General features: G+C 34.2%; 3 protein-coding genes and 2 long non-coding RNA genes across 10 annotated transcripts; 2 read left to right on the top strand and 3 right to left on the bottom strand.

Annotated features, from left to right (window-relative positions):
• The first annotated feature begins 150 nt into the window (after positions 1 to 150).
• LOC117238726 (fructose-bisphosphate aldolase-like) lies at positions 151 to 4,656 on the top strand. The gene is made up of 6 exons (XM_033503871.1): positions 151 to 260; positions 1,172 to 1,384; positions 1,555 to 1,871; positions 3,207 to 3,426; positions 3,665 to 3,844; positions 3,954 to 4,656. Exons 1-6 carry the CDS (start codon positions 222 to 224, stop codon positions 4,098 to 4,100), a joined length of 1,116 nt encoding a protein of 371 aa, XP_033359762.1. The 5' UTR covers positions 151 to 221; the 3' UTR covers positions 4,101 to 4,656.
• On the bottom strand, positions 1,939 to 5,454 carry LOC117238727. 4 transcript variants are annotated; one of them, XR_004494254.1, is made up of 4 exons: positions 5,318 to 5,454; positions 4,156 to 5,171; positions 3,945 to 4,065; positions 1,939 to 3,859 (listed from the first exon to the last, which is right to left on the bottom strand). It is a non-coding gene; the product is annotated as an uncharacterized LOC117238727 (long non-coding RNA). The 4 variants fall into 4 exon arrangements; XR_004494255.1 differs by having other exon boundaries at positions 4,156 to 4,655; positions 5,318 to 5,451; XR_004494253.1 differs by having other exon boundaries at positions 5,272 to 5,383.
• LOC117238722 (fructose-bisphosphate aldolase) lies at positions 5,392 to 27,318 on the top strand. 3 transcript variants are annotated; one of them, XM_033503865.1, is made up of 6 exons: positions 5,392 to 5,527; positions 22,718 to 22,927; positions 23,500 to 23,943; positions 24,488 to 24,841; positions 25,377 to 25,504; positions 26,134 to 27,318. In XM_033503865.1, the coding sequence occupies exons 2-5, from the start codon at positions 22,721 to 22,723 to the stop codon at positions 25,470 to 25,472; spliced, it is 1,101 nt and encodes a 366-aa protein (XP_033359756.1). In that variant the 5' UTR covers positions 5,392 to 5,527; positions 22,718 to 22,720; the 3' UTR covers positions 25,473 to 25,504; positions 26,134 to 27,318. The 3 variants fall into 3 exon arrangements, with proteins under 3 accessions (XP_033359756.1, XP_033359755.1, XP_033359757.1); XM_033503864.1 differs by lacking the exon at positions 5,392 to 5,527 and adding an exon at positions 15,087 to 15,637; XM_033503866.1 differs by lacking the exons at positions 5,392 to 5,527; positions 25,377 to 25,504 and adding an exon at positions 15,089 to 15,637.
• Positions 5,595 to 8,731, bottom strand: LOC117238729. Its single transcript, XR_004494258.1, has 2 exons — positions 8,252 to 8,731; positions 5,595 to 7,917 (listed from the first exon to the last, which is right to left on the bottom strand). It is a non-coding gene; the product is annotated as an uncharacterized LOC117238729 (long non-coding RNA).
• LOC117238724 lies at positions 20,431 to 21,001 on the bottom strand. Its single transcript, XM_033503869.1, has one exon. The coding sequence runs from the start codon at positions 20,978 to 20,980 to the stop codon at positions 20,438 to 20,440; it is 543 nt and encodes a 180-aa protein (XP_033359760.1). The 5' UTR covers positions 20,981 to 21,001; the 3' UTR covers positions 20,431 to 20,437.
• Positions 27,319 to 27,690: the final 372 nt, after the last annotated feature.

The raw sequence follows: 27,690 nt of genomic DNA on the forward strand, positions 1-27,690 counted from the left end.
AAAAGGTTCTTGATTTTCTTATTAACGCATTTTGATTTTTGCAAGAAACCTATATTCTACTCTTATATAGATAATAAATTTTCAATTGTTTTATCTCTTTTCACTTCAGTATCAAATTTTTATTAAAATTTCTATCAATATGGTTCCTATATTAAAATAAAAATACACCTAATTTTTATTATTTTTCTAAAATTCTTGGCGTTATTTACGTACTTGAAATAATGAAGCGTTTGGGGGATAAATGTAACTGTAAAGACAAAGTAAGTCATTAACCTACTATTATTATTATTATCTTCTTCACTATGAAAATACTTTTTTAAATCATTACCAAATTTTACCAGTAATAAAAGATATATACAAAATAAAAATTTCATAAAAATCGTATTGGACCTATTTCATGATATACAATTTAGCATTAACAAAAAAAATCTCAATTTTATAATGAAACCTTCTCTTTAAAAAAATATTAACTCCCCTGTGTGCAAATAATAAATATGTAGACGTAAAACGATTAATTTATTACTAATACGCTCAAAAAATGTTTACCAATGTTAAATTATCTAAACTTAAAAAGAAATCAACAGTTTAAAAGCGTAATTGTGATTACGGTATAATATTTTATATCGTCATTGGACTTTGTTGCCGTTATATCAATGTTCGATAATGATTATTACCCTTAGAAAGTGTAAGAGTCGTACTAAATAAATGTCTGTCGTTCGCTACGAAATTATAGAATTAGAATACTCAGTGATTGTTGTTCGAAATTAAATATAACTTGTCCGAGTGCCAACACGGTTGTTGACCTTCCCAACTTCGTTCATAGTCCTGAAGTTATGAAAAATTTCACTCTTTTCCTTCTAGTGTTACAAAAATTATTTTGATTATAGTTTTCGATTCTCTAATATACGTATTAAGAAATCATTTGCTCAACAAATGATAATTGTATCAATTCCCATTAACTTCTTGGACATAATTTAATTTCGAAACACCATGTTTTTCTTTTAACTATTTTGCTTGAAAAATGTAATATCACTTTAGAAATATTGTTTACTTACAATTACGATACAACCGTACATTATAATATGAATGAATTAGGATATTAATGTTAATTTAACTTTATTTTAAAGTCACATAAAGTTTCGTCAAAAATTGTTATATATTTATTAATTAGATATCATCGCCCATTACTAAATACACGGAGTTAGAACCAGCTCTTTGCCAAGAGTTGCGCAAAATCGTAGACGCGATCGTAGTACCAGGAAAAGGATTGCTAGCTTGTGACGAGTCTCCTTCAACTTTTCAAGAACGATTCGACGAGATCGGCGTGGAAAATACCGAAATTAATCGTCGCGATTATCGGCAAATGTTGTTCACCGCAGATAAGGTGAACTCATTATACTGTAATCTGCACATTTTACTTGCTTATCTAACCTATAAACGGGATATCATGAAATATAATATGATAGCTATTCAATCACCTTCAATTCTTGTACTTTACGGTATCATGTCGCAATGAAAGTTTGATTCGCTTGTATTTACGTTTTTTTACCGCAGTCTCAATTTTCAAAATACATAAGTGCTGTTATTCTGCATCACGAGACAGTTTATCAAAAAACATCCGATGACGTCGAATTGATCGAATTGCTACGTCAGAGAGATGTCGTACCCGGCATTAAGGTCGATAAGGGCCTGGTCCCATTATTTAGTTCGAAGGACGAGAATACTACGGAAGGCTTGGACAATTTGCAAGAGAGATGCATTCAATATAAACGCGATGGCTGTCACTTCACCAAATGGAGATGCACATTCACGATCTCAGAGACCACGCCGAGTCAACTGGCCATGGTTACGAATGCGAACGTCCTTGCAAGGTTCAATTTTGATAAACACACGTTACCATTTTAATTGCAACAGAATCGATTAACTGCAAAGATGCAAATTCTATTTTCTTTCTTTATTTATCTAACAAACCTAAGGAAAGTGACTCGAATTGTTAAATACCTACGTCCCTTCTTGTATCGAAGAAAATTAATCAAATTGCACTTTTGAAATTGAAGAGACAAGTTATATTAGAAATCAAATTAAGTAGGATTTTTGTTATTTCTTTATGTGTGCATTTTTAAACATATTCTGTATCCAATATAATAGTTTGTTTCAACATAAGTTGCATTCAGAAAACGGTTGATTTGAAAATAGTGATGTTAATATTTCTATCAAAACAAGTCAACCGCTGAAGAAGAATCTCCATTCTTGCACTTTGATCCGTTCGATGTTTACGATAGACAGTTGCATTAAGAAAGAAAGTATATACTTATTTGCGTCACATCATCACTCTAACGTTATAATTACAAATTTTTAAATGTCGACATGATCAATCGTGACATACGTACATACATTATCGGTATCTTAACTGAATACATTTTTTGTTTCTTCTGCAAATAAATTAACTTTATTGTTAATTGTACAAATTATTTTTTATACATTCGAATCTACAGGGTATTCAGTAAAATGGTGTGCAGGATTTTTTATTTCAAACAAAAGTTAATCCGTTTTGATTAATTTATTTAAAATTTATTGAAAAGAGTAAAACTTTATATCGCGCAAAGTGGCATACAATTTGAACATTTATTATAAGTACAAATATACGGATAGGAGATCCAATAGACAATCCTATGTAGAAAAGTTAAAATAACACTTATCCTCTGTTGAATGAAAAGTACTTTGGTAATTTTTTGCAATTTGTTGATAACACAAACATTATTGCAAACGTCTGATCGACCCCCATGAATTAGTAAATTCAAGATTTCTGAACTCAAGGTCGTCTGAAGATCATTCTATTATAGGTCGTCAAACTTTTCTTGGCATCAGCTTCAATGTCATGAAATCAAACATACATCACGCCATTTAAAAAAGTCAAAGTGACTTTTAACAAAATATTTTATAAATAATAATACTATAACAATGTAACTAATAACAAAATTATTTCAAACAAAAGTTAATCTGTTTTGAATCAGCTACAAATTCCAATGCTTTAAAATCGCTTATTTCTATAAAGGATCAGATTCAAAACAGATTAACTTTTGTTTGAAATATATCAGTAAATTGTAAATAAATTTGTTTGTATATCAATAAATTTTACTGACAAAACTCCTATGTACTTCAAATATATATTTATGTAATATAACTAGACAATTCATTTTTCGCAGATATGCCAGTATATGTCAGAGTGCACGAATGGTACCTATAATAGAACCCGAAATATTAAACTGTACCCATGGAATAAATAGAGCGTTAGAAGTTCACGAAGAAGTATTATCTATTTTGTTTCGTATTTTACAAGAGCATCGTATCTACCTTGAAGGTATGATCCTAAAGGTAGCGATGGTTTTGTCGGGAATAAAAAATTCTACCAATTGTTCACCGCAGGTACAATATCTACTTTACTTACACGATATCTGTTCAACAATCCCAATTGTTATATAAAGTTTCGTATCGTATAATTTTATACGCGATTGTTAATTACGTATTTTAGTTCGAATTTCTACTGAATTCTGCAATACCCAACACGATATTCTATTAGCATAAAAATAATTATACTAAATATTTTATTAGCATAAAAATATTTGGTATTTTTTAATTACAAATTATTAAAACATATGTACAGATTATTGCCGAACATACGTTAGCAGCTTTACAGAGGACAGTGCCGCCAGCAGTACCAGCGGTTATATTTCTAAGCGGAGGACAATCGGATGAAGATGCTGTTTTAAATTTAAACGCTATTAACGCTTACGAAGGGAGAAAGCCTTGGCCTCTTACGTTTTGCTACGGACGTGCTTTACAAGTATCTTCAAATATCCTAACTCCCATTAGAATAGAAAACTTTCTCATAATTTCACAGTTCATTTATTTATAAAATACGAAAGTTCTCCCAATAATCTTACTTTTCAAAGAATGCAGCATTGAAAACGTGGAAAGGAAATCCAGATAAAGTGCAAGATGCTCAAGCAGCATTTTTAGAAAGAGCGAAGCTCTGCTCTCAAGCTTCGTTAGGAGAATTAGAACCTGAAAACGGTGTGTGCACTAGGAATTCTCGTTAAAATTATCGATCAGTTAACAAATATCCAATTAAAAGATACGAAGTTATAATTATACCTGTGTGGAAACGAATATCAGAATTCTTTTCAATATTCAATCTTCAGTTGCATCATGCAAATTCCAATTACATGTGACTGCTTATCAATTCAATCGAACACCTTGAACGTCAGATCATGACTACGTCATCATGAAATGACATCTCATGAATGTTATCAATGAACTTTATCGCGTAATGATAAAGACGTTTCAACGAAAAGCAATACGTTTCATAATGTGTGTGTGAGGGTGCGTCAACCTTACATCGAAAAATTTCGTTAGTAAATTCGACGAATGTCACGAAAGGTGCCCTTGACTGACCTCTAAACCAGAGACTCTCAATAGAAGGCTTCCGCGACGGTACGTGCGAGTTGAGTCGTATAACGTCCGAGAATTTGGTCCGTTATTTAAGGGTCGATACGTCGTCATTTTCATGAATCCCCACCAATTCCCATGTCCCCCTTATCCTTCTAGGCTTCATGGCACGGGATCATCAGCACGTATGCTTGGCAGTGTCGTAGCTATGAAACAATTATTAAATATGACATCCCACTTGGACACATTTATTTTTAATTCGTTTTCTTGGAAAATAAACAATAGAACCATGTAAAAAATAAATACAAAGATGTTAAACGAACACATGTGGTACTTTAATTTATTCAAGGAAGTATCTTTGTTTGTATATATACATTTTTTCGATATACACATGGCGGATAATATGTAAACAGAATGACATTAATCCTTATTTTGTTGTGAATAATCTTAATTATATTTACTTATTATTTACTTTTAATTGTATTTATACGTATTTATTTCTGTGTATTTCTAAGTTGTTGGGATCATTGAAAGAAGTTTAAAGAAAAGCTTCAATGCAATATTTTGTTATCTTAAATTTGGATCTTTATTGTTTACTGTGCTCGAATTATTTTATTTCAAGCATCCATTGTATAACTATAATCTAATTTTAAATGTTTCATGTGATGCGCATTTGTCTAAAGTGACTACAGCACTCAAAATACTCTGCATACCACATATTACTAGAAAAAACGAAGCAAATTTTTTCATTTACAAAATTATTTCAAATAATATTTTTCTGTATAAAAAAAACATTCTATTTTCAAACTCGTAATAACGTACTTTTGTCACTGAAATATCCGTGGTGCTTAATTCTATATTTACGTACCTATGTACGTTATTTTGGTTATAGCAACGGTTAGTCGAGCCAATGTTGAGAACCTCTACGATTATAGAGAATGCGCTTGCGCCAATATCATTCTTGTTCAGACTTTGAAACCAACGAATACCCTAGGTTTACCTCAGTCGCTTTCCAACCAGCAAATCGTACGACGTACGTAGATACACGTTTCGAGCTAGATCATTTCGTCAATAAAAGGTAAGTTATGTTTGTACGTATTCTTGAATGAATAATTTATTGAAAGATGAAATGAAAAGTGCCATGTGTTTTTATAAATTTTTATCGATTACCTCATACCGAAAAACTGATGCAAAAGCTGATGTTTGACCTGCAATGAGATTCGACCTTGACTGACATTTAGTCTACACCCAGTCAAACACTTTGTATCTTGAAATAGTATGGGCTTATCCTGAAAGCATCGCTCGATATTTTATTGTACATCGCATACGCAAATTTCCAAGGAGCTACATGTTTTCATATTGTAATGTGATATCGTACGATCATACGATAATGTATAGATGTACAAGTCAACTTCGAGTTATATGTATATAGCTATTGTTTTACAAATCTTAAAAGCAACAAAATTAATGACTTAACGCTTTGAATTTATGCTTTAAACGAACGCTGTACAGAATTTGTTCATAATTACGTTTTTGATATCTATAAAGTAATTAAATTTCGCTTGCGAAGAACGAAATTATTTTTGCTTCAATTCGTAAATAAATTGAAAGGGATATTAGTCTTAAGGAAAATAAATTACTTTTAAATGAATAGCAAAAAAAGTTACTTTCGCCTAAATCACCTAAGTCACGTGATCTATTAACGCGTGACTTCGAAAGAACATTTTAAAGTGCGCAACACTTGGTGCTCCATAATGATGACAATTCGTGTATTTTATAATCTGAAACATCAAAACTCTTTGAATTTACGTATGGAAGTATTTTATATATAATTTGAGCTTAATAGTTAATTTCAGAGAGAGAGAATATAAGTTGCTTTACATTACTTATCAATATAACCTATAACCGATAACATACATATGTCTGTCATAACAGTGGAAATATTTGTATCTTTTCAGCTATTGTAATAAATTCTTTTTGTATACAATATGGTACGGGAAGAAGAACTGGAATTTGAAAGTTACTCTCATTAGAGAAATAGAAATTATATAAGATTAATAAAATTCCAATTTTCGTTGCATTCATGTATATACATAATTTACATGTTGCATATTATTTGTGAACAGTTTTTCATAGTTCTAAGTGCACGCAGATACATAATACATTGTATAAAAAGAACATCTAATAAATTATCACACTAGAATTGCGTCTAATTTTTCGTCGCTGCTTTTCAATGTCTATCTTCATTATTTGCCAATGATGGTCTAATTTAGTTGCATTTAATATATGTAATCAATATTGCGATCAATGATGCTCGTAGATGGATAGAATTAGATCGGTCGTTTACAAGCATTGTACAATCTTTGCGAGAGCTTACGCAATACGAAACATGCACAACCTATAGCACTATACGTGACCACTACGTGTCTATGATCATTTTGACAATACTGTTATATGTTACGTGTAAGACGAAAAATTAGCAGTGATGAACACGTGACTCTGAATCAAGATACATCTGTCGTCCACGCACACTATTGCAGCCGAATGCACACGTGTCAGTTTTTCCTGAATATGTCACGTCGTCATACATTCTCTCGTCTCGTAATACGGATAAAACTTTGGCCAATGATCAATTTCGACATTTTGCATGCACTTTTAGCGCCCTCTTGTGTTGAATCTTGTTCTTAACGAAATGAAGTATTTAAATTTACAAATGGATTATTTGAAAAGTTGTCGTTCCTCTCATGTGATAAAGTATTAAATAGAAAATATAATACAGATTAATACAGATTGGTATGTTGTGAATGATGATTGGTGACTAATAATTAAGTAACTTTCACTGTTTACAATTACTCATAGCTTTCACGTACATTTATGAGACATGTTTTTATGAGAAATCGATAATGAAAAAGTAAAATGAAAATATTTATTAACTACATACTAACTACGTATAACGCCATTAATATTTTGCTTATAAGAACAAGCTAATTCATATTAAAAAAATTGTCTATTTTATTGAATTTATTCAATTCATAACTTCATTTTATCTATTAAAGTGCTATATATTATAATGTTTAAATGCTATAGCTAATAAATAATTTATTTGCACATGTATAATAATTACTATACTAATAACTTGTAACTTAAATTCTTTTACAACGCATGTGAAATATATTAAATGCAACATTAATTGTCATGATTGTTATTGTCTCATCCCGCTAATACAATTATACAAATTATGTTGCACAAACGTTTACTGAGTTCTTCCATCGCTTTCGAACTTTCACTGTATATTTTGTTTTATCCTGTTTCATGTTTTAAATAGTATTGTCATTGCTTGCTTTGAAACTTCTACATTTTCTAACAATCGTCATAAAGCGTTAATGCGATACATAATATGTCCATAAACAATTTATCTACCCATGACCATAAATTTCCATGAATAACCAATCACAAAGAACTAACAATCTGAAAGAAACGGAAAACTGGGAAGATAAAGGAGAACCCACTCAACAGAATTCACGTAGTTAATCAACTCGATATGATAACCTTTTGTTATACGGTCAAAGTATTTTTTATTTTCTAAAGAAAGAATTCTAGAGCATCCATTATGTAGACTATCTGCCCTATCTTCTCTTCTCAATACGCTTATTATTATTTATCTCAGTATTATTTTATTTTACACGATACAAAGAAGAATGAATTTTTTGCAAGGGTTAATCATCGTGAATATACGATAACTCGTGATCTTTAATCTTAATGTCAAGTCATCTTAATGTTAAATTACATGATTCAAGATTACCGATCACTACACATTCAAAGTCAACAGTATGTGTTAATATCTTCGACCGGTGCGTTACAACTGAGTCGCGGCACTTTGACGTCACCTTTCAATTAATCCTCAGCACGAATCGAGTGGTCGATTTTATGATTGTTTTCTTTCTATCTTCTTCAGTTCACACTAATTACCTCCGTAATTACCTACACTGCAGATTTTTATGCATTTATAGCAAAAGTACAAAATTGCACAGAATGCATATATATGAAAAATATATAAAATATCGAATTGCTTTCTATAATACTTGGTAGGTAAAGCAATCTGCTTTTTTAATTATATTCTTTACAATATGAATTTGCATGAAAATCCGCAAACTAGCTATTAGAGCTTCGTATGTATAACACAAAGACTCGAAGAACTCACTTTACGCACTGCATTGCGCGTTAGGAGGTACGTAGGTTCGTGCCGAGAATCACCGCCAGGTGCGCTCCGTGTGACGTTCACCTCTTTTGAATGCCACGGGTTAGACAGAGTGGACGCGCGTCGCGCAGGCGTCTTTGCTTATCCGTTACCGATTAAACCACAGCAAAATTATGCTGACGTTATTGACCACCCGCTAACAAGATAGAGTCGTTGCGCAGATGGTTTTTTTAGTTGCTGGGATTAGAGGATCGGTTAGGTGCATAAATTTCTCAATAAACAGTTAAAAAACTTCTGATTTTCATACTATACAGTATACAGCGTAGTATTATAAATTCCTTAAAACTATTTGTTCTTAGTAATTTAGGTTCAGCTCAGAATGGAAAAAAGATGTAAAAGGTGACTGTATATGATTATGATAGCTTGTAATTCTGTATCTTTCACGTTTTTACCTAATTTATTTCTTAATCTAATAAATCAGCAATTACAACGAAAATTTAATTATACTAGAGTGGAACTTTTTTCTCGGGGGTCGGGAGTTCTAGGGATTTCATTTGAATATCCCGCCTGTGTAATCTCATAGATATAACTCTATTATTAGGTTTAAATTCACTATAGAAATACAGATGATTTACGTTATACGTAATAAATTAAAATATTATACTTTGAAATTTTAAATATATAATTTTTTTACAATCTTGGAATATTGACATTATGTTAAATACTGTTATATGAAATGTTGGTAATTTGTGAAACTCTCTTATACTTCTATAAGATTTTTCAAATCAATTCGACAGATTTCTACATCAACTGCTTCCCTTCGACATGCGTAGCTTTATTGGAAAATTTTACGAAATTCAGTGGTTAAAAATTCAATTCGCGTCTGCGCGAATAGATCCCGCGTTACACGATTCATGTATCGACCGACACAAGAAAACGGTTCACGAATATTTTTACGGATATTACCTACAATTGCTAAGCTATGAAATGGGTTGTTTGTCACAATATGTAGTATGTTTCATACATTTCCCATTGTACCATTTACATAACGGAGGTCTTTTCTTATTCTATATGCACATTTTTACTTGTATTTTGTTTTACACGTGTTTATTTTTTATTTATTATACAGAGAATTTATTGTTCAAAAAATTCTGCAAAAATCAAGTAAATTTTCAGATAATATTGTAAGCTAAAATCACAATATCAAATTATTGTAAAAAGATAGTTCTCCTTCATCCATAACCATCGCTTACAATTTATATAAACTTATCAAATTACAACAAATATTCATTATTACGTGGAATTTGTTTATCGACACTCGAAAGCATTAATCGATCATCCCAATTAATCTCAGACAAAATAGCTTCTACAAACAGAACACTTGTCTGTGTCAAATCAGTTACGTTACAATTAGCCTACGTTGAGTGCCTTTACCTTTTTGAACCAAAGTAATAATTAGAAATTTTATTCTGGGAAACTATTCTGCGTATGATCGAATAAAGGTAATTAACGAACTTATCGATCTCGGCAAATTTATTTTAGTCGTAAGAATGTGTTGTAGTCAAGTTATACCCCACATCATCGATTTGCAAAGCGTTTAAGGGAAATATTTCTAGTTTGATGAAATCGAACTTGTATTGGTGGTTAGCTACAAGACAACCAAGTTGGCTTTGAGACTTCAAGATACGGTTCAATGAATCGCTATTGATGATACAATAGTAGTACGTGTGGGACACTTTTCATCAAGAAACGAGATTGCATTTTCCCGACAATTCCGTTCCTCCTTCGTAAACAGCTTTATCACGCTGTGCTGCGATAACACGGTATTTACATGCGATTGCGAAAATTACATTATCGTCGAAATGTGATCATGCGAAAATATCGAAAATACCGACGGTAGATTCATGGTGGGATCGCGTGGAAAAGTTTTAGTATTGTGTTTTAGAGAGATGCAACAAAATTGACGCAACACTGTTGCGCTTATTTTGATGCTAGATCTAATACTTGGAATTTATATTAATTTACAGCTTGTGTTGTGTCTAATCGTAAGACTAATACTTTGTTATTATCTACAATCTGAATAATTATTTTCTATAATTTAAAACACTATAAAATATCACGACTTAAGTAACTTCAAGTATTTTAAGTTACAAGATTATCTTTCTATTATCTTAATACAATAATTAATTAAATATTATTAAAATAGTAATATCTAAGTAATATAAATGTTGAATTTAAAGCTTTCGTTTTCGTGTTTTGTTACTATTCAGTGTCCAATACGATTTTATTTCCTCAGAAGAATTATCTAAAATATCCAAACGTGGAATAATAATTTAATGCACTACAAAACGGCGAATTCTGTAGCTTTATTACGCTATTTTATTACAGTTGTTTTCAATAGTTCTAAAACTTCTCATTGGATGGACGTAAAAATATCGCGCACTCCGATTCATCCAATAATTCTAGACTCTTGACTCGAAAGATCGAGGATTGTTCTTCAACGTTGATCCGATTTTGATGTTATTTTAGGTGGGCAGCAGAGTCGCGACATAAAAATCCTCGACTATATCGCTAGGGGAATAATTCAAATAATTCAACCGCGTCGTGCAAAAATGAACGCGTTAATTGGATTCTTCCGTTCTTTTTGTAGGAAATTCATCAATGTGTAAATTCTTTATAAAGGATTTAAATTTTATTCGTATTATGCGACGCGGAAGGTATTTCATTTAAAAAGCACTGCATGAAATATATTTCGAATAAAAACGCCTACATCGGTATCTTAATGGACATTTATATAAGAATACAAGCAATATTCTCTTCTGATTCATTGGTGTGTTTCTTGTAAGCAATAAGGTCGTAAAAGACTAAATTTTATTCTGCGCAGAAATTTCAAGAACAATTACGTTACTAGCTCTAACTTAGCTTATGCCAAGTATGAGGTAACGGAATGCATTTTAAGCACAAATTGCGTCTCCGTCATGCGCCTTCAAAATATTGCAGCCGCTCGTCAAACCGTTGCATTATTTATTCATATCTCACAGTAAACATCAGAATAACGTTAATAGTAATATTAATATATGACAGTTATTTTTAGTAGGAACGAAACCATGCGAAAGACAACTAATTAATTTTAGTAACACGGTGAATCGAAATACGAAAAAATAATCGCGTCTATCGCAAATTTATGCGAATGAACGTAAAGAAGTAACATTGCAAATTTGTTTTTGTTTCCCGTACGCTGAAATTTGATCAGAGACGGAAATTTTATCGACTGAATAAATATAGTTCAGTTATATAAAGTCTTGTTAACATGTTTACTTACATTTTGTTACGTAGAATCTATATCATATCTAGATCATTATTACTGTTCCCTAAAGGAACACAAATACAAATTCCACATTTAGATTCCACTATTGCGTAATATGTGCTAATACGTAACTCTCTTCAATCATTTGCAGATCGAGTTTATCCCTTTTGTGGTCCTATTTCGAGCTTAACTCGTTCTATTTTCTTCGACCGCTTTCGATTCTAATGCGTAATGTGTGTGCGATATATTATTTTATAACGTAATCAGAATACACGAATTTAGTTTCGCATGATTACGAGAGTATAAAAATACAATTAAAATATAAATAGCTTTTAAAAATCATATTAATCGAATACGAATCAATTGGAATAAAATACTGATCGCTATTGAAGATATTAAACCACAGCTCGAGCAAAAATAACCAATAACAACAAATAACATTCTCGATAGAAGACAGTTGCAAGAAACACTGCAAACGATAATTCTCTAATTCGACAAATGCCAACGTACTTCGTCGTACGGTCTAAGTACTTGTTCCTTATCGGGTTAGAAAAGCTCCTTTCCAGCTCCGTGAAATTTTCAGGCTCAACCCGCAGTGTCGAGCGGCTTTTATATCATTTATACGGCCAAAAAGCTTTCACCCACACGCCTCGTTGTCGTATTTCTCCCGAAGCGTGACTTTCATTTCCATGCATTCTTCAGGGGCTTCATCCATAGCGCGTGTGTAAGTCGTAAATGCTTTCCGAAATAAGAAGCGACTTTTTTCCCACGTTGGTCGTCTAGAAATCATTTTAAAGGAAAAAAAAAAACAAGAAGAGGGACAGGAAAGGATACTGGAAGCTTAAAAGAGTTTTGTCACGCTCGTTTTCTCTCACGATTGTTCGTGTTCTTTCACGTCTAACTGGAAATTCCGATAACAGGAAATTCTCTCGTTAAAAATTTGTTCGCGTCTAGAATTATCAGACTTAACAACAGTTGAGCGTAGCATTGTTGCGATTAACCTTACCGCGGTCCACTGTGTACGAGGCTTTCGGAAGTAAGCTGCATTCAACAAGAATAAAATCCCAATGTTTGCTGGTCAGCATTACAATCGGTTTCCTCAGGAATGAAAGGACTATCAATTAGACCGCGGATTTTTATGAATACAAGCAAGGAAATAAAATTGAAACAGAGGTCTGTTTCATAATTTTTCTTACTACAAATTAGACGAGTGCTCTATTTCTGGTACTTTATGTATTTTTGCAATTTTTATAAACTCGTAATCTACCGATAACGATCCCTTTATCTAATTCGGAAAGACGGTTTTTCTTTATAATCTTAATTACGAGCTAAGTGACGCATTTAAAAGTCAGGTTCGAGGGAAAAGAATTAACGTTGATTAAGATATTAACGTGGTTTCTCGGGAAATAGCTGTAACACGTAACTTTGTAGTTGCCTGCAACTTGCTTAGAGTTTCGTGCAACTACCGTTGGTACCTTCATTTGGCTAACGAGTTGTCTGAATGTTCCTCCTACTCACGCCGCGCGAGAACTCCGTCGATTATTTATAGAATCCATCGATTCGCATTCAATTTCGTTAAATCTCGATCTTCTCGACTAATTTCCAATGGGCGTGTTCACCGACCGTTCGCTGGTCGAGAAATTAGCGAAAATTCGATCGTGACTTGCGCAAATTGCGGTGATCAATTCCCCCATCAATCGCGAGCGATTCATTTTCGCTAGGTTTTACGTAATCGCGCCGACGATCGGAGATTGCTCGAAATTGTAAATGGCGGGGAACGTGACTGAGCGAACCACGTGTCGATTATTCAACGACGAACAGGCTTAGCCGTGTTAGAAGTTTGCTATCGCTACAGCTTCATTACCAAAGGCGATCTTCCTCGGAGAAAATTCATCTACGAGATGAATTGAAGTTGGAAATTCATCCAGGCTTGGGAAAATCCGACATGTAATTCCGCCTCGTGTAATTATATTCTCGTCCATAAGTACATCGGATATTTGCTGCTTTGATGTTCGTTAATCTTCAAAAGGCTGGATCAATTTTCACCCATGCAGATCGTTCGCGTTTATTATTTTCGAAGCTTCGTGTGTTACTATTCTACCAAACTATATAAATGATTTTATTTTTGCAATAAATTTTATATTATCACATAGCGATAGAAAGTCTTTCCGTTTAGTTCTACGCTATGTTATTATACAACGAAATATTCCGCATTCATGATATTAATGAATCAGTCTGAATTTATAATAAGATCTTTAAAACACGTACAACTTTGTTACATTAATATTCGGTGTCATCTTTATTTTGTAATTACATTACTAAACATATAAAGTGTCCGGTGATTTATGGCTGGCAATGTACAGCCATTTTCATGAATCGCAACTAGAGACCCTGAATTCTCAATTCTAGCTTCCTCCTTATTACTCTCTCTACCGTTTGTTAACTGCCCGCTCTGTACTCGTCGTAGACGAGAGGAGCGTCTACTACTAATGGCGAACAGGATGCAAGAGAGCACAGGTCCCGCGTATTTCGTGTGCCGATGTCTCAGGTCACGGATTCAGGGTGTGCAGGGGGATAATACAGGCGTAGCCTCGAGAACGTCTGCGCGTGCTGCATTGCGGCTAGCCCACTCCCTCGTTTCGTGCTGTATAGGCGGCAGGCTGTAGACAGGATAAAGACAGGGGTGGCTGAAGCGTGGCTGGAAGCGAGACAGCGATCGAGTCAGGAGATTGAAAGGAGTGGGGTGATACTGTGTAAAAGCAAGACGGTAGATTAGGACGAAGGAGAGAAGGAGAGAGAGAGAGAGAGAGAGAGAGAGAAAGAAAGCCGATGGAAAGAAGAAAAAGATAGTTGGTTAGTGCGGGCAAGACAATGCGAATAGAGGGAGGTTTGACGAAAGGGAAGGGAGAAGGTAAATGTGGGAATGTAGGCGAGTATGAGAAAGATGTGGTTGTACAAACGTGTAGGAAGAAGAGAGGCGAATGAGAAGGATGACAGAGACTGAAGCAGAGGTAGTAGGGAAAGAGGGAGAGAGGGAATGTAGCAACTACCCCCCTGTTTTGCAGTTACAACACTGCACTGCAGCCAGGTACCCCTGCCGCCTCTTGGATGGGGGCGAACTAGCCGGATAAAGCCAGTCGTCGTCTCGTGTTCGGACGAGACACGCGCCCCGGCATAGTTTTCTCTCCGACGAACCGCAAAGATGTAGTCGAAAAGAATATTTGGGTCCTCTCGGCTGGGCCCGGCGGAAGACCAACGTTTCGTCAGCCGAGAACGTTGTGTCGCAACGATCGGTTTACTTTTATCTTCTCAGTCACTTTTATCTATTTATCAGACCTACCGGTGTTATCGGTGGTTTTATGGTGTATTTCAAATAAAACCCGTAAAACGCCAAACGTAAGAGGAACCGAGGAAAGCAGAGAAACAATAACAGAAAGGGAAAGTAACGTAACCGAAATTAATTTCAAATCGAACCGATAATTAGCGAACTAACAGTAAAGGAAACGTATTATCGTTGTTGTTATTATTATCATTATTATTATTGTCATTATTATTATTATCGTCGTTATATTATATTTATTATCCTTGTATATACGCGTGTTCGTAATACGCGAGTCGCGAGATCCGGCGATTTATTTACGATCTGAACTGGACCTGCATCAAACCGATATTCGGTGGAACAGGTAAGAGATTCAGAGAGATCCAAGAGGTTCATCGAACCATGATCTTCGCGTAGATATTTCATCGTTATTCCATATCTTTATTCGTTCAAAATAACGACGCGCATAGTGATATAATCTTCTTTCTTTATTGGAAAAGCTTTCTATTGTTAATAGATAACGATCGCATTCGTACAAAAGATAACGCGATTATGTGTTTGTGCAACGTGCCGCCGTGAGAATTACAATTATCAGTTTTATCTAATCATCAGCTGACTTGATACGTCTTCGCGAGGATTTTCGAATCTGTTATTGACATGAAAAAAGGTGTATTACAAACTATTTCCAATGAATTATCAAAAACCTGTCGACTTACATTTCCACGATTCGATACTCACGTCTGGCACGTTCATATAGATAACACTATTAGCGTCATCGTGTTACTTTAGCAAATCATTATCGTTATCACGATGACTAACAGGCCACGTAAGAGACTTTCTCTTGATGTTATTGCATTGTACGTCAAGAAGACGTTATCGCTTCGATGCATTATGTCTGTAACGTGCGGTTGGGACACTTCGTTCGAAACGAAGACGATTGGAAGAGGCAAAGATAACAAGTTATGGCAGCAAGCAGGCTAGGAAAAGTAGAAGTAGCAAGCAACTAACATTAGGTTTTGTGTACCGTTTTATCGATTTTAATCTCCCTACTCGCACGATCTTATTCATATCTCTCTCTTCTCTTCTCATTTTATTTCCTCTGAGCTTCGCAGCATAGCGTCGACTTTTAGAAAATCAATCGACCGAACGAAATCCGGATCTGTTTCTTGAGAAAGAAAGACCTACTCTCCTCCTGTACGAGTCGTTGGTACAAAAATGTCCTTTAAAGGTCTTCAACTACATTAATTCCACGGTACTGGTTAGATAAACCGTTCTTATTGGATTTCAATCTTATCACGTTTCGTTCTTATTCGATTTCATTTTTATATCTTTCTCGGGTTATTCATCCTGATAACGAGATCTCTTTTTCTTTTTCTATTATTATTGTACACCTGACGATGCATCTATATCGCGTGCATTCACTTTGTTCGTAAGGCCACGTAGAGAGAGGGAAAATTGATTCATTCGATTCGATTCGAGGGAGTCGACAATCCATATCTTGTTAATTGAGATGCAATGTCGTTATGATAATTTACAGCTTTGTGCACGCGCGCCGTGACGCTTGTTTACGGTGACTGTTGAATGGAGACTTTCATTGTAGGTGTTTTATCGATCTTGTAACTCGCGTCTGCATCATTTACTTTACAGCCCTCGATGCATGTGCGATGATACAGGTGTGCGTCGGAAGGAAAGGGAAGTTTTGCTTGAAATTCGGACAGAAAAGTACGATTTTACGTGGTTGTCGAAAAAGAAGTATACGACATACTAAACGAGACAGATCTAGGTCTTTCTGTCTTTGTGATTCGGATGACACAGCCGGCTTTTATTTCGTATCGTTAAGAGGGGACAAAACGAGACTGCTATGCTCTTCGAATGTTCGCGCTCTTAAGTTTAAAACGACTCGGCATTCTCTGTGATCGTATTTTCTTCTAAACGTACGAATTGCGTGTATCAAGAACGATGCAGATGTCCGCTTATAATGATCTCTTGAAGATTACATCGTTTAAAGTACCGCAAAGGCATTATTCATTTTTGCAAAGTTTAAAGCCCTTCGTTGATAATTTTTCCTTTTTTAAGCTTCTTTGGTGTAATTTTATGTTCTCTGTATTTTTTTTATTGATAAAGTATTAATGTGTTGTTTCGTTCTTATATAACAAAACAAAAGTTTCTATTATACTTACCAATAACAAAAAAAAGCAATTACGAACACATGTTTAAAAGACTTCTAACGTCTACCATGGAGATTTCCTAATTTCAGAGTAGAATCTAAAATGATGTTGATAAGCGTAGTGACGATAAGATTCGTGAAATTTCTGTAGTCCGTAGCATAGTGGAATATTTTCGAGTGCTTTTTTGCGATACATTTAAGAGCAAACATACATATTTCATATTGCCTTCTTGAAGCTTGAGAAAAATCAATTTACGATAATTCCATATATGATACACTTCTAAAGATCTGTGGCTTATCTGCTTGCGTAATTTTTAATCCTTTTATTCCATACTTTATCTGTCTGTTATTCTGTCACGTTTTAATTTATTAGATATGTCGATCTTAATAAAAGTAATCATATATTTTTTTAACGTTCCCAACTATTGCCAGAAATACTTTAATCTTTTATTTATTATCTAGTGGTAGGGTTCTCAACCTATTATTGTTCGTGTACCTCCGTGAAATGTATAAAAATAACGTACCCCTCGTGAAGATAAATAAGACTATAGTTATAGCATGTGGTATTATTATGTATTATTAATTATGCAGTACAGTAGTGAAATTAAAATAAAACATATACTTATGTACGCATTAAATTTTGTATACTTAAATTATATACACGATTATACATAATACATCGTATACATGATACATGATAACTTATATACATGAAAAATGACATAAACGTTTAACAGAACTTACAAAATTATAAAAGCTTTAATAAGCAATCAAGGAAATGGTTACGGCGTACTTCTGAAAATCTTGTCGCGTAGCCCAAGTGGAGAATCACTGATCTAGAATAAAGAATATTAATTTCTAAAATAATTATGACGAAGTTATATAGAGCTTCGTTCGAAAATCATTATTCTTAATTTGATTATTCAATAATTTCGAGGATAGCCGAAATATGTAGTTTCCTGATTCATAAAAAAAAAGCTCTTCTATTTCACGTTCTTTCCAGTTTATCGTTTATTTAGGTAACAGTATAACACAATGGAGCGCGATGATCCTGTTATCCGCTCATCCGCAGTTTTCACAGCCACGACAATTAACGGAGGAATTTTCGAATTGTCCTCGAAGCATTCGGTATTGTTCCAATAAGAAAAGTCGGTCGTATTTTTTACTGTATCGATAATGGTTTTTTCAATCTGACCAGAACGTAGAGCAACGATCTCACAATAATCGGCTGTATATATCCCGTTATATTTACACCGATACTTTGTTGGCCTGTCGAGCAGCCATAAAATCGCAAACTTATCACCAAGCTTACTTCTAGTATGTTCTATTTATCAACGAGCATCTACGTGTCCATTCTTTGCAACAATCCTCGCAATTTCTCCATTCGCTTGTCCTCGTACATTGATTCTTCGGACGCTATCTCTGCTGAATAAAGATTCATGTTCAACATATTGCACGTTATGTTGTAGTGAGATAAATGGTTGTTCTATTGGTGGTTGGAGCGTCTCTTACGTGTAGAGTAGCGTAGATGAAGATGAAGACAAGGTAAACAAGATGTTTGTCGCTGTTGTTTTTCGAGAATATTGGATACGTTAATTAAGATCTGTCGATGATTGGAAAAATTTTCAGCGACCTTCAGATTACCCTTATCCATTTATTATTGTAGAAACTCGTGATTCAGTCGAGTATATCTAAATATTATGATAACAGCTTATAATGTTGACTGAATTGTTGAGATATTTATTTATCTAACAAATTTTTCCTTTATCTTCTATTCTGAGACTGGTACCGGAAATTATTCATATAAATTATAATTGTAGCACTCTGTGCACCTTGTGTCGCGTATGTACAATTACAGGAGTCTCTAATTAAAAATAACAAGTATAAAGCATAATAAATGTTCGTAAAGGTTCACGAGTCAACCTCCTTCCAAAGAATGGGCCTCTTTAAAAATGTTTACCCGTATAAAGGCGTTTGTACAACTCTCGAGTACGAGACTCTCAACTTTCGCGGTAACGAGCTACAAACTGACGTAATTGCAACGAAAGCAATTAATAGTCCAATCGTATACATGCACGATACTTGTGATTCTTCAAAATTTTAATCATGACTTGAAATTTATAATGATATTTATTTGCTACGAACGAAAATATTTACTTCGGTCGATCATTATAGTTAGTACTAGTAGACTGAGAATTGTTATGGAAATTTGTATTTTTACGAATCTAATTAATAAACAAATGGACTCTAAGTAGAAATTTTATTTCATCCATCGTATATTATAGAAATTACTATACTTCGGGTATTTTATATATGTTTGCACATTGCGTGTATTTTTTCCATTTTTACTACTTATATAAATCTATTTATATAAATAAATACTATTAAATCTACCTTTTTTTTGAAAATTTTAAATTTCCTACAAATGAATAAAAATCTGCAGTCTATACATTAATATAGTCGTATAATAATAATAATTATTATTATTATTTTTAGTCCGTGCCTTTCGGCTTTGGACGAACTTTCGGTTTTACATCTCTTATGTCTATTTCTCTTCTTATATGTCTACTTTCCTTCTTTTCCACTCTATTCTATTGCACTACCTTGCTTATTCTACCTCTGAAATCTAAAAATTAGGAACTATGAATTAGCAACTAATGACTAAAAAACTATTGCAACTTTGGTCTTTAGCCTCTTTGCTGTGCCTCCTTCTTGCCGTTTGCCCTTCTCTTCTCTATTATTGCTTTCAGTTCTGCTAAACCTTCTTCAGTCTCGTTTAGCGTTTTTCCTACATCCTTTGGTCCTCCCGTTATTTCACATTCTTCTATTACATGTCTTAGGTCTTCTTCTTTCCTTCTGCATAGTCTGCATCTTTTTCCCCCTCTTATTTCTAGTATTCCCTTGCTTTGGTCTCGTTTCCGCATCTGAATCTTGCCAGTATTCTTCTGTCCTTCCACTTCATCCTCCCTTCTAAGTACTTTAGTAATTTTTCTTTGGCTATGTTTCTGTAGTGTATATATTATACTTGGATTCCCTTATCCTTTCCCCCCTCTCTTCTGTTTCTCTCTTTCTTCTTTCTTCTATAATTTGGTCTACTGTCATCCTTTCTTGCTCCTCCCCTGTTTCTATCAGCGTCTCTCCTTTTCTCACCTCTCCTAGTCCCTTCTTTCTCTTTCTTGCTCTTTTCCCTTCCTGACCATTCCCCCATTCTCTCTCTCTTTCCTTTATACACTCCTTTACTAATTCCTTTTTTGATTCTAGGGCTTTCTCTTCGTACCTTGCTGCTCTTTTTAATGCTTTTTCTTTCATTTCTATTAATTTGCATTCCTCTATCAGTATACAATTTGGTGTTGTCATATCTAAGCCTAATATCCATTTCACATATCTCCTTTGAACTCTGTCCAGTCCTTCTTCCATGTTCCAGCCCCATACCTCTGCTCCAAACAGCGCCACGCTCTCTACCAGTGCTCCAAACATCTTCATTCTCCTTTTATAGTCCTGTTTGAATATTCTTTTTCCCACGCTCCATGTTTTCTTCATTGCAATTGTTGATCTCTTTTTCCTATTTTGTATGTACTTCTTATCACTTCCGTTTTTCTGTAGTATATACCCTAGGTATCTTATCTCGTCCACCTCTTCTAATTCTTGCTCTCCCCACTTCCATTTTCTTTATCTCCTTTTATTCCTTTTTTTTTCAAAGACTACTATTTTGGTCTTTTCCGTGCTCAGCTCTAATTCGGCTTCTTTCAAAAATTTGTTGAGTCTCTTCAACATTTCCTTCAACTCCTCTTCTCTATCCGCCATCAGCACAATATCGTCTGCATATGTCAATGACCATACCTTTCTTTCTCCTACCACTATGCCCCGGCTTGTTCTTTCCTTAATTCTTCTTCTAGTCCTGCCACGTAGATGTTGAATAACGTCGGGCTCAATGGGCATCCTTGTCTGACTCCCCTCACAGTCCAAAACTCTCTTGTGTTGTGCTTCTTGACTCTCACTATATTCCTTGTTTCGTATAATTATTATAAGACGATGTTACAGAACAAAGTAGCATTAATATTTCTCCGCCGTCAAGCACAAAATAGAGAATTACTTATCAGCAATAACAAACTTCTCCGCGAAATCCAATCAAGATGAACCATGAGAATAAGCATCATGGATTCCTTTAATATAACTATAAATATACGTATGGTATACCGATGACCCTCTCGTATTAGTTAGGAATATAGCGGTCTATTAGCTTGATATGAAAGCGGTGGAGCGAATGAAGACGCAGAAATGGGTCAAACTAACATTTTCTTTTTATGAAATATTGACGTTGATGGGACACTGTGAAATTCAATTACGCTGCGGAAGCCTTAGTGGACATTTGATATTTCATGTGTACAATGCCTATGGCGCGATGCGACGTATCGAAAGGCTCATTTTAAAAGAGAAATGAAAGCGTCCTAGGAGGGGTCTTTGCACTTGAAATTCTACCCTCCTACGCAGGTCCAATAAATAACTGGCCTTTGTAGAAGCATTACGGGCGAAAGGATGTTGCGCGTTATCTTTCAATGTTTTCAAACCATCTCTCTCTCTATATTACCAACGTGTAAGATTTATGTACCAAACATAACTTGATTCTATCGCGATTGGTAATTTCCTTACATTCATGAAGTTCACTTTAATTAAAATTAAAATTATAATTAAAAAGAGTAGATCTACGATTGATTGGGATTTCCGTAATCGACCAAAGGATACGAATAATAAAATTTCTTGTAAGATGTTATACTTGCGATTACTTGTTATTTGAAATTAAAAAGAAAATACCCCATAAAGAAAAAATATCTAAGTTTTTCTATACCTCAGTATTGTTTCCTTGTATCTTTCTGTTATTTCAGGAAATGATGTAATTTTACGTCAGTGACTGAACGCGTTATATATGCATATGTGACTCTATCGGACAACTTAGCAAATGTATTGTCTGCCAACAAATATCATATAAATATTAAAGCTTTATCGGATGTGACAAAAACACTGTTATTTAATTAGGATCTTAATTACTTTAAAAAGACTAATGGCTTCTCCATTAATCACTGTCGAATTATTAATTATATTTGAAAGAGGTCTTTATCTCTTGCAGCTCATTATACGAACTCATTAATCAGAAACTTCTATCTTCTAATCTTTATCTAATCCTAAGAAGAATTATTTATGGCACCTTTCAGACGACGCTATACCTGCCTTAAATTTTCCTCGAACGTTTTATCTTTTTACATTGTATCTCTTCCGTAGAAAATGGTTGCGGAAAAATACGATAAGCTCGAACCTGAGCTGAAGGAGGAATTGAAAAAAATCGCCCAGCAGATCGTGGCACCTGGAAAAGGAATTCTCGCTGCGGATGAATCGACAACAACCATCGGCAAGCGTCTTAAGGACATCAACGTTGAGAATACCGAGGACAACCGCCGAGCTTACAGACAACTTCTTTTCACCAGCGCTAAGGTATAATTTCTATCTATTTATTCAATTATTTCCTATCTTATCATTTAGGAAAAAATTTGACTTTGTTTAAGTACTGATAGTTACCAGTATTCGAATATTGTCAAACTTACAAGAAATCGATGCGCAGTTCTTTCAATCCTTTCTGATTTCTCAGATTAGTGAAGAGATATAATCGGCGATGACTTCGTAGATATTTTAAACTCAAGAAGATGGAAGTTAATTCATTTCATTGACAGAGCAATCATTCTACGAAGAAAAGATCTTTACAACTCAGGAATGTTTCTGATATTTCTTCTCCTACATTTCGTTTTCTCAAATTTGTGATTTATCATATCTTTTAAACCATAAATTTAGAAGAAGAAACAAACAATCGATCAACGATTGAAGTCTAACGTTATACTCTAAATTATATCCTTCGAATACTTTGGAAATATTCTATCTGCTACTTTCAAACGTTGTTAAGTATATACTTTAAATACTTTGCCTTTCTATATCATCGGCGTGTAAAATTTATATACCAAATATATTCGTTCAATTTTTCTTTAATAATGTATTTTATTTATCTTTTAAAGGACACCATCGGCCAGCACATCTCTGGTGTTATCCTGTTCCACGAGACTCTTTACCAGAAGGCCGACGATGGAACACCATTCGTTGAACTCTTGAAGCAACGTGGCATCTTGCCAGGTATCAAAGTCGACACGGGTGTGGTACCATTATTCGGCACCGACGACGAATGCACCACTCAGGGTCTCGACGGTCTCCAGGCTCGTTGCATCCAATACAAAAAAGATGGATGCCAATTCGCCAAGTGGAGATGCGTGTTGAAGATCAAGAAGGACTGTCCTAGCAAGCTCGCCATTTTGGAGAACGCTAACGTCTTGGCTCGTTACGCTTCCATCTGTCAGAGTGCTAGGATCGTGCCAATTGTTGAGCCCGAGATCTTGCCTGACGGTGATCATGACCTTGCCCGTTGCCAACAAGTCACGGAAGAGGTTCTGGCCGCTGTGTACAAGGTGAGGGGAATCTGCATATTGATCTGATTTGTTTCGTGCAGGGATACTGGCGTCTTGCCTCGTTTATTCGATAGATAGAAGCAATAGTGATGCACAGAGTCGTTAGTATAATTGGAATCGATTACAGCTATTTGATTGAAAATAGGAGGAAATGCCACAAGGCAAGATAGGATGGTTTCAAAGTCTTTTACGTTATAGTATTGGTTGTGTAAGTTGCATACTATAGATATACTTTTCTCCTAGAATGGAGTCTATTATCCAATATTTTCTGTTTTCTGCAAGATAAATGCTATAATATTTCTATCGAGATATCAACTTTAAAAATGTAAATTTACGAAGTTGTATTATTTAAATGAAGCGTTAGCCAGGCTAGCAATCTGTTAGGCATATTGCTTATGACTCTTGTTTTCACTATAGAAATATGAAGAATTGGAAAGTAATCAACTTTAGTTTGACGCTTTTTTGTGTCCAGTTATTTAATTGTAGAGATTTCATTTCTTCTTTTTATTGAGAAGTTAAAATTTCATCATATTTGACGTTTCAGGCACTCTCTGATCATCATGTGTACCTCGAGGGAACCCTTCTGAAGCCGAATATGGTAACACCAGGACAGAGCTGCCCGAAGAAGGCATCTCCTCAAGAGATCGCAGCTGCTACCGTGACCGCTTTACTGCGCACCGTGCCACCTGCAGTACCTGGAATCACCTTCCTCAGTGGTGGTCAATCAGAAGAGGAGGCATCCGTGAACTTGGACGCAATCAACAAGTTCCCAGCGAACAAACCTTGGGCACTGACCTTCAGCTACGGTCGTGCTCTTCAAGCCTCTGTTCTCCGTGCATGGGGCGGCAAGAAGGAACAAATTGCTGCAGGCCAGCAAGAACTTCTCAAGAGGGCTAAGGTAATTCTCAGGCTATGTTATCCTATTTCAGATTTCCTTCTTTATGTTTTATAATTTCGAAGCATCTCTGTTACTTTTTGATGTGTGCTGCTATGTCAGTAGAATAAATTTTTTTTACTTCTTTTTTATTATTGTGACTAACTTAGTTTGATTTATTTATGTTCTTTTCTGTATGTAATTTTGTGTACAAAAGTTCACTAAAATATCTTTTCTCTTTCTATGTGCTATTTATGGGGATTTGGATTATTACCTTTCTTCTCTACATGTATTTTGCCATCACTTCTTTTTTTCTCTAGCTATTGCATTTTTCAGCTTTTTCTTTTTAATACTTAGAAACTTTCCTTTTTATCTTTATATAGTCCTATCTTTTTACATTTTTACATCTTATGTACACATATAGTATAGTTTTCATTTCTTTTATATTTAGATCCTATTCTAGTTTATTTTATTAGGTTTGATTATTACTGTTTTATTTAATCTCTACTTTCTTTTTATCATTTCTTTTTGCATGTATGTATACTGTGTGACTGTTTAGGCAAATAGTCTAGCCAGCCTAGCCAAATACTCTGCTGGTAGCATTGCTAGCGCAGCTGCAAATGCCTCTCTCTATGTGAAATCTCATGCCTACTAAACTCTCTTCTTTTTCTGAGACATGTTTCCATAGTAAGTATCGTAGATAAATTCTGTATATATTTGCTTTTCTATGTGTTCATATTATATGTACATACTGATAACATTGTGTATTTAAATACATATTGTTACTAATTATCGTTTCTAATTGTAAGTTACTGTTAATTAATTATTATACACTCCACAAAATTATATCCACAAAATAAATGTTGACCAAAAAATTGTCGGCGACACACTTTTTATTTAAGGTATATAAAACGACAATAAAAATCGTACAAATTTTTAGATATCGTTGCAAAGGGGAGACTTCTCTTTTCCTTACAAGGTCATTTTTTAACGAATTTCAAAAAAGATTTTCTAAACTTTGTAGAGTCGTTCGAATTTATCAAATCTAAAAAGAAAAAAGCAACGTTAGTTTTCCGTTCTGTTTTATGATATAAATGATATGATATATGAAAGGATTTTTGAGAAAATTCAGTTCAGAGAAGGGAAAGTAGAAGCTTTACCCTTTAAAATGAATCCAGGTAGACCGTTGTACGATTTTCTTCCACGAAATTATAGCAATTCAAAATCGATAACTTTTCAGTTTTCAGTGATCTTTTAATTTTGTGGAGTAGTGTATTAATATAAAGTTTGTCTAAAATATATTCTTGTATTTATAGGCTAACAGCGAATCGGCACTCGGCAAATACGCTGGTGGCGTGGCGGGAGCTGCTGGTAACGCAGCGCTTTTCGTCGCAAACCACGCATATTAAATAATCATTAGACATCAATAAGAATTAGACAATTAGATTGTTCGTCGAACATCGTCAACGTCGATTACCGTTGCCGGCATGAAAACATTATCATCGACAGTGAGGATGGGGGAACGAATGGAGAAAGACTCAAAAAATACTTCGAAAGCTCGAAACACAAAATACGATCGCGCAGCTTCTGTATAATTTTATGTTTTTATTTGAAAAAATATAAACCTGGAAATCGAATTAACTGAATTTTAACTAGTCGCGGTAATTGGTACGTTTTCACGTGATTTTTAATCGATACGAAATTTTGACAATGCGTTTTAATCTCGAATATGGAGAAGCTGAGGGATATAGATTGTGTTTTACGATAAAACCTATTTCTCAGGATCACGCTGCTGTCGATCACTATCGATTCTCTTCATCGATTGTCGTGTTTCTAAAGAAGCAAGCTACGAACGATCGCCGCTATTCTTCCTGCTTTTACACTTCCTATTCTAACCTTTTGCGCTATCCTTTCACTCTTTTCCTCGCCTTTATGTTCGTTCTGTCTAGGATTACATGATGCGATGAAGAATGTTTAATGTATGTTTCATCGAAACTTCTGGCGAAGAAATAGAAGAAACTCTGAAGATTTACGACAATCTTGGAGAGAATGTGGTCGGCACGTATGTACGCGAGCCTATTGGGTAAAGTCAGTTGAAAAAGGTACAGAACAAAATACAGATAAAGATTGTTTAACAGATCGTGAACAGATTTCGTGACATTCGAATTACGCACGCGTTATTATATTCTGTAACACTACGGATAAAAAGCAGATATATATATTATATATATTGTCAATGTCGTTATATTATTCTATGTGTATAAAAAGAAGCAAAAAATAAAAAATAAAAAAAAAGACAAAGTAAAAATACATATTAAATGTTGTTTGTTAGTAAATGAGTCGAATATTATGAAGTCGTAATAATTATGTCATCTACTTATACAAAATAAATATCTTATATATTATAGATATAAGTAACGTATTGAAAAGTATCTCGTACATCGATGTTATATCTAATATTTTCATTGTAATCTAGGTCACCAAATACACTGTGGAGGGTATCTATTGTGTCTCTTTATTTTAAACCCACCTCAAAACATACAGACATTTTCAACATCTTATAATATGAGCGCTGTGATATTGTTCAAATTCTCGTAAATAACGGTCACTAAAAATGATTTCAATATTTATTTTGTAACGTTAACGTTATTATACTACAAAAGAGCTTCATTGGGTAATTGCAAATTCAATGAATGATACATTTTCTGTGTGCAATTTATTTCTATATAATTTTCGTCTCTTTTACACTTGTTACTAAAATGTAATTCTTACTACATTAATTTTTTGATTTTATTTGAATTTTATTTAAAGTGCCTTTTAAGTGAAAATTAAGTTCAATACTTAAAATAAGAAGTTCCCTAAATTATATTACA

Source organism: Bombus vosnesenskii, unplaced genomic scaffold (genome assembly GCF_011952255.1).
Source record: "Bombus vosnesenskii isolate JDL3184/JDL3185 unplaced genomic scaffold, Bvos_JDL3184-5_v1.1 scf7180000013605, whole genome shotgun sequence".
In the NCBI taxonomy this organism is placed as follows: Eukaryota; Metazoa; Arthropoda; class Insecta; order Hymenoptera; family Apidae; genus Bombus; species Bombus vosnesenskii.

What these genes read in the sequence shown, in the direction of transcription:
- LOC117238722 (XM_033503865.1), top strand. Translation starts at nt 22,721, where the DNA reads ATGGTTGCGGAAAAATACGATAAGCTCGAACCTGAGCTGAAGGAGGAA. An exon ending in TTCTGGCCGCTGTGTACAAG is followed by an intron (nt 23,944 to 24,487) that starts GTGAGGGGAATC and finishes TTGACGTTTCAG; the next exon opens with GCACTCTCTGATCATCATGT. An exon ending in AACTTCTCAAGAGGGCTAAG is followed by an intron (nt 24,842 to 25,376) that starts GTAATTCTCAGG and finishes GTGACTGTTTAG; the next exon opens with GCAAATAGTCTAGCCAGCCT.
- LOC117238724 (XM_033503869.1), bottom strand. Translation starts at nt 20,980, where the DNA reads ATGAAGAAAACATGGAGCGTGGGAAAAAGAATATTCAAACAGGACTAT.
- LOC117238726 (XM_033503871.1), top strand. Translation starts at nt 222, where the DNA reads ATGAAGCGTTTGGGGGATAAATGTAACTGTAAAGACAAA. An exon ending in AATGTAACTGTAAAGACAAA is followed by an intron (nt 261 to 1,171) that starts GTAAGTCATTAA and finishes TTTATTAATTAG; the next exon opens with ATATCATCGCCCATTACTAA. An exon ending in CTACCAATTGTTCACCGCAG is followed by an intron (nt 3,427 to 3,664) that starts GTACAATATCTA and finishes ACATATGTACAG; the next exon opens with ATTATTGCCGAACATACGTT.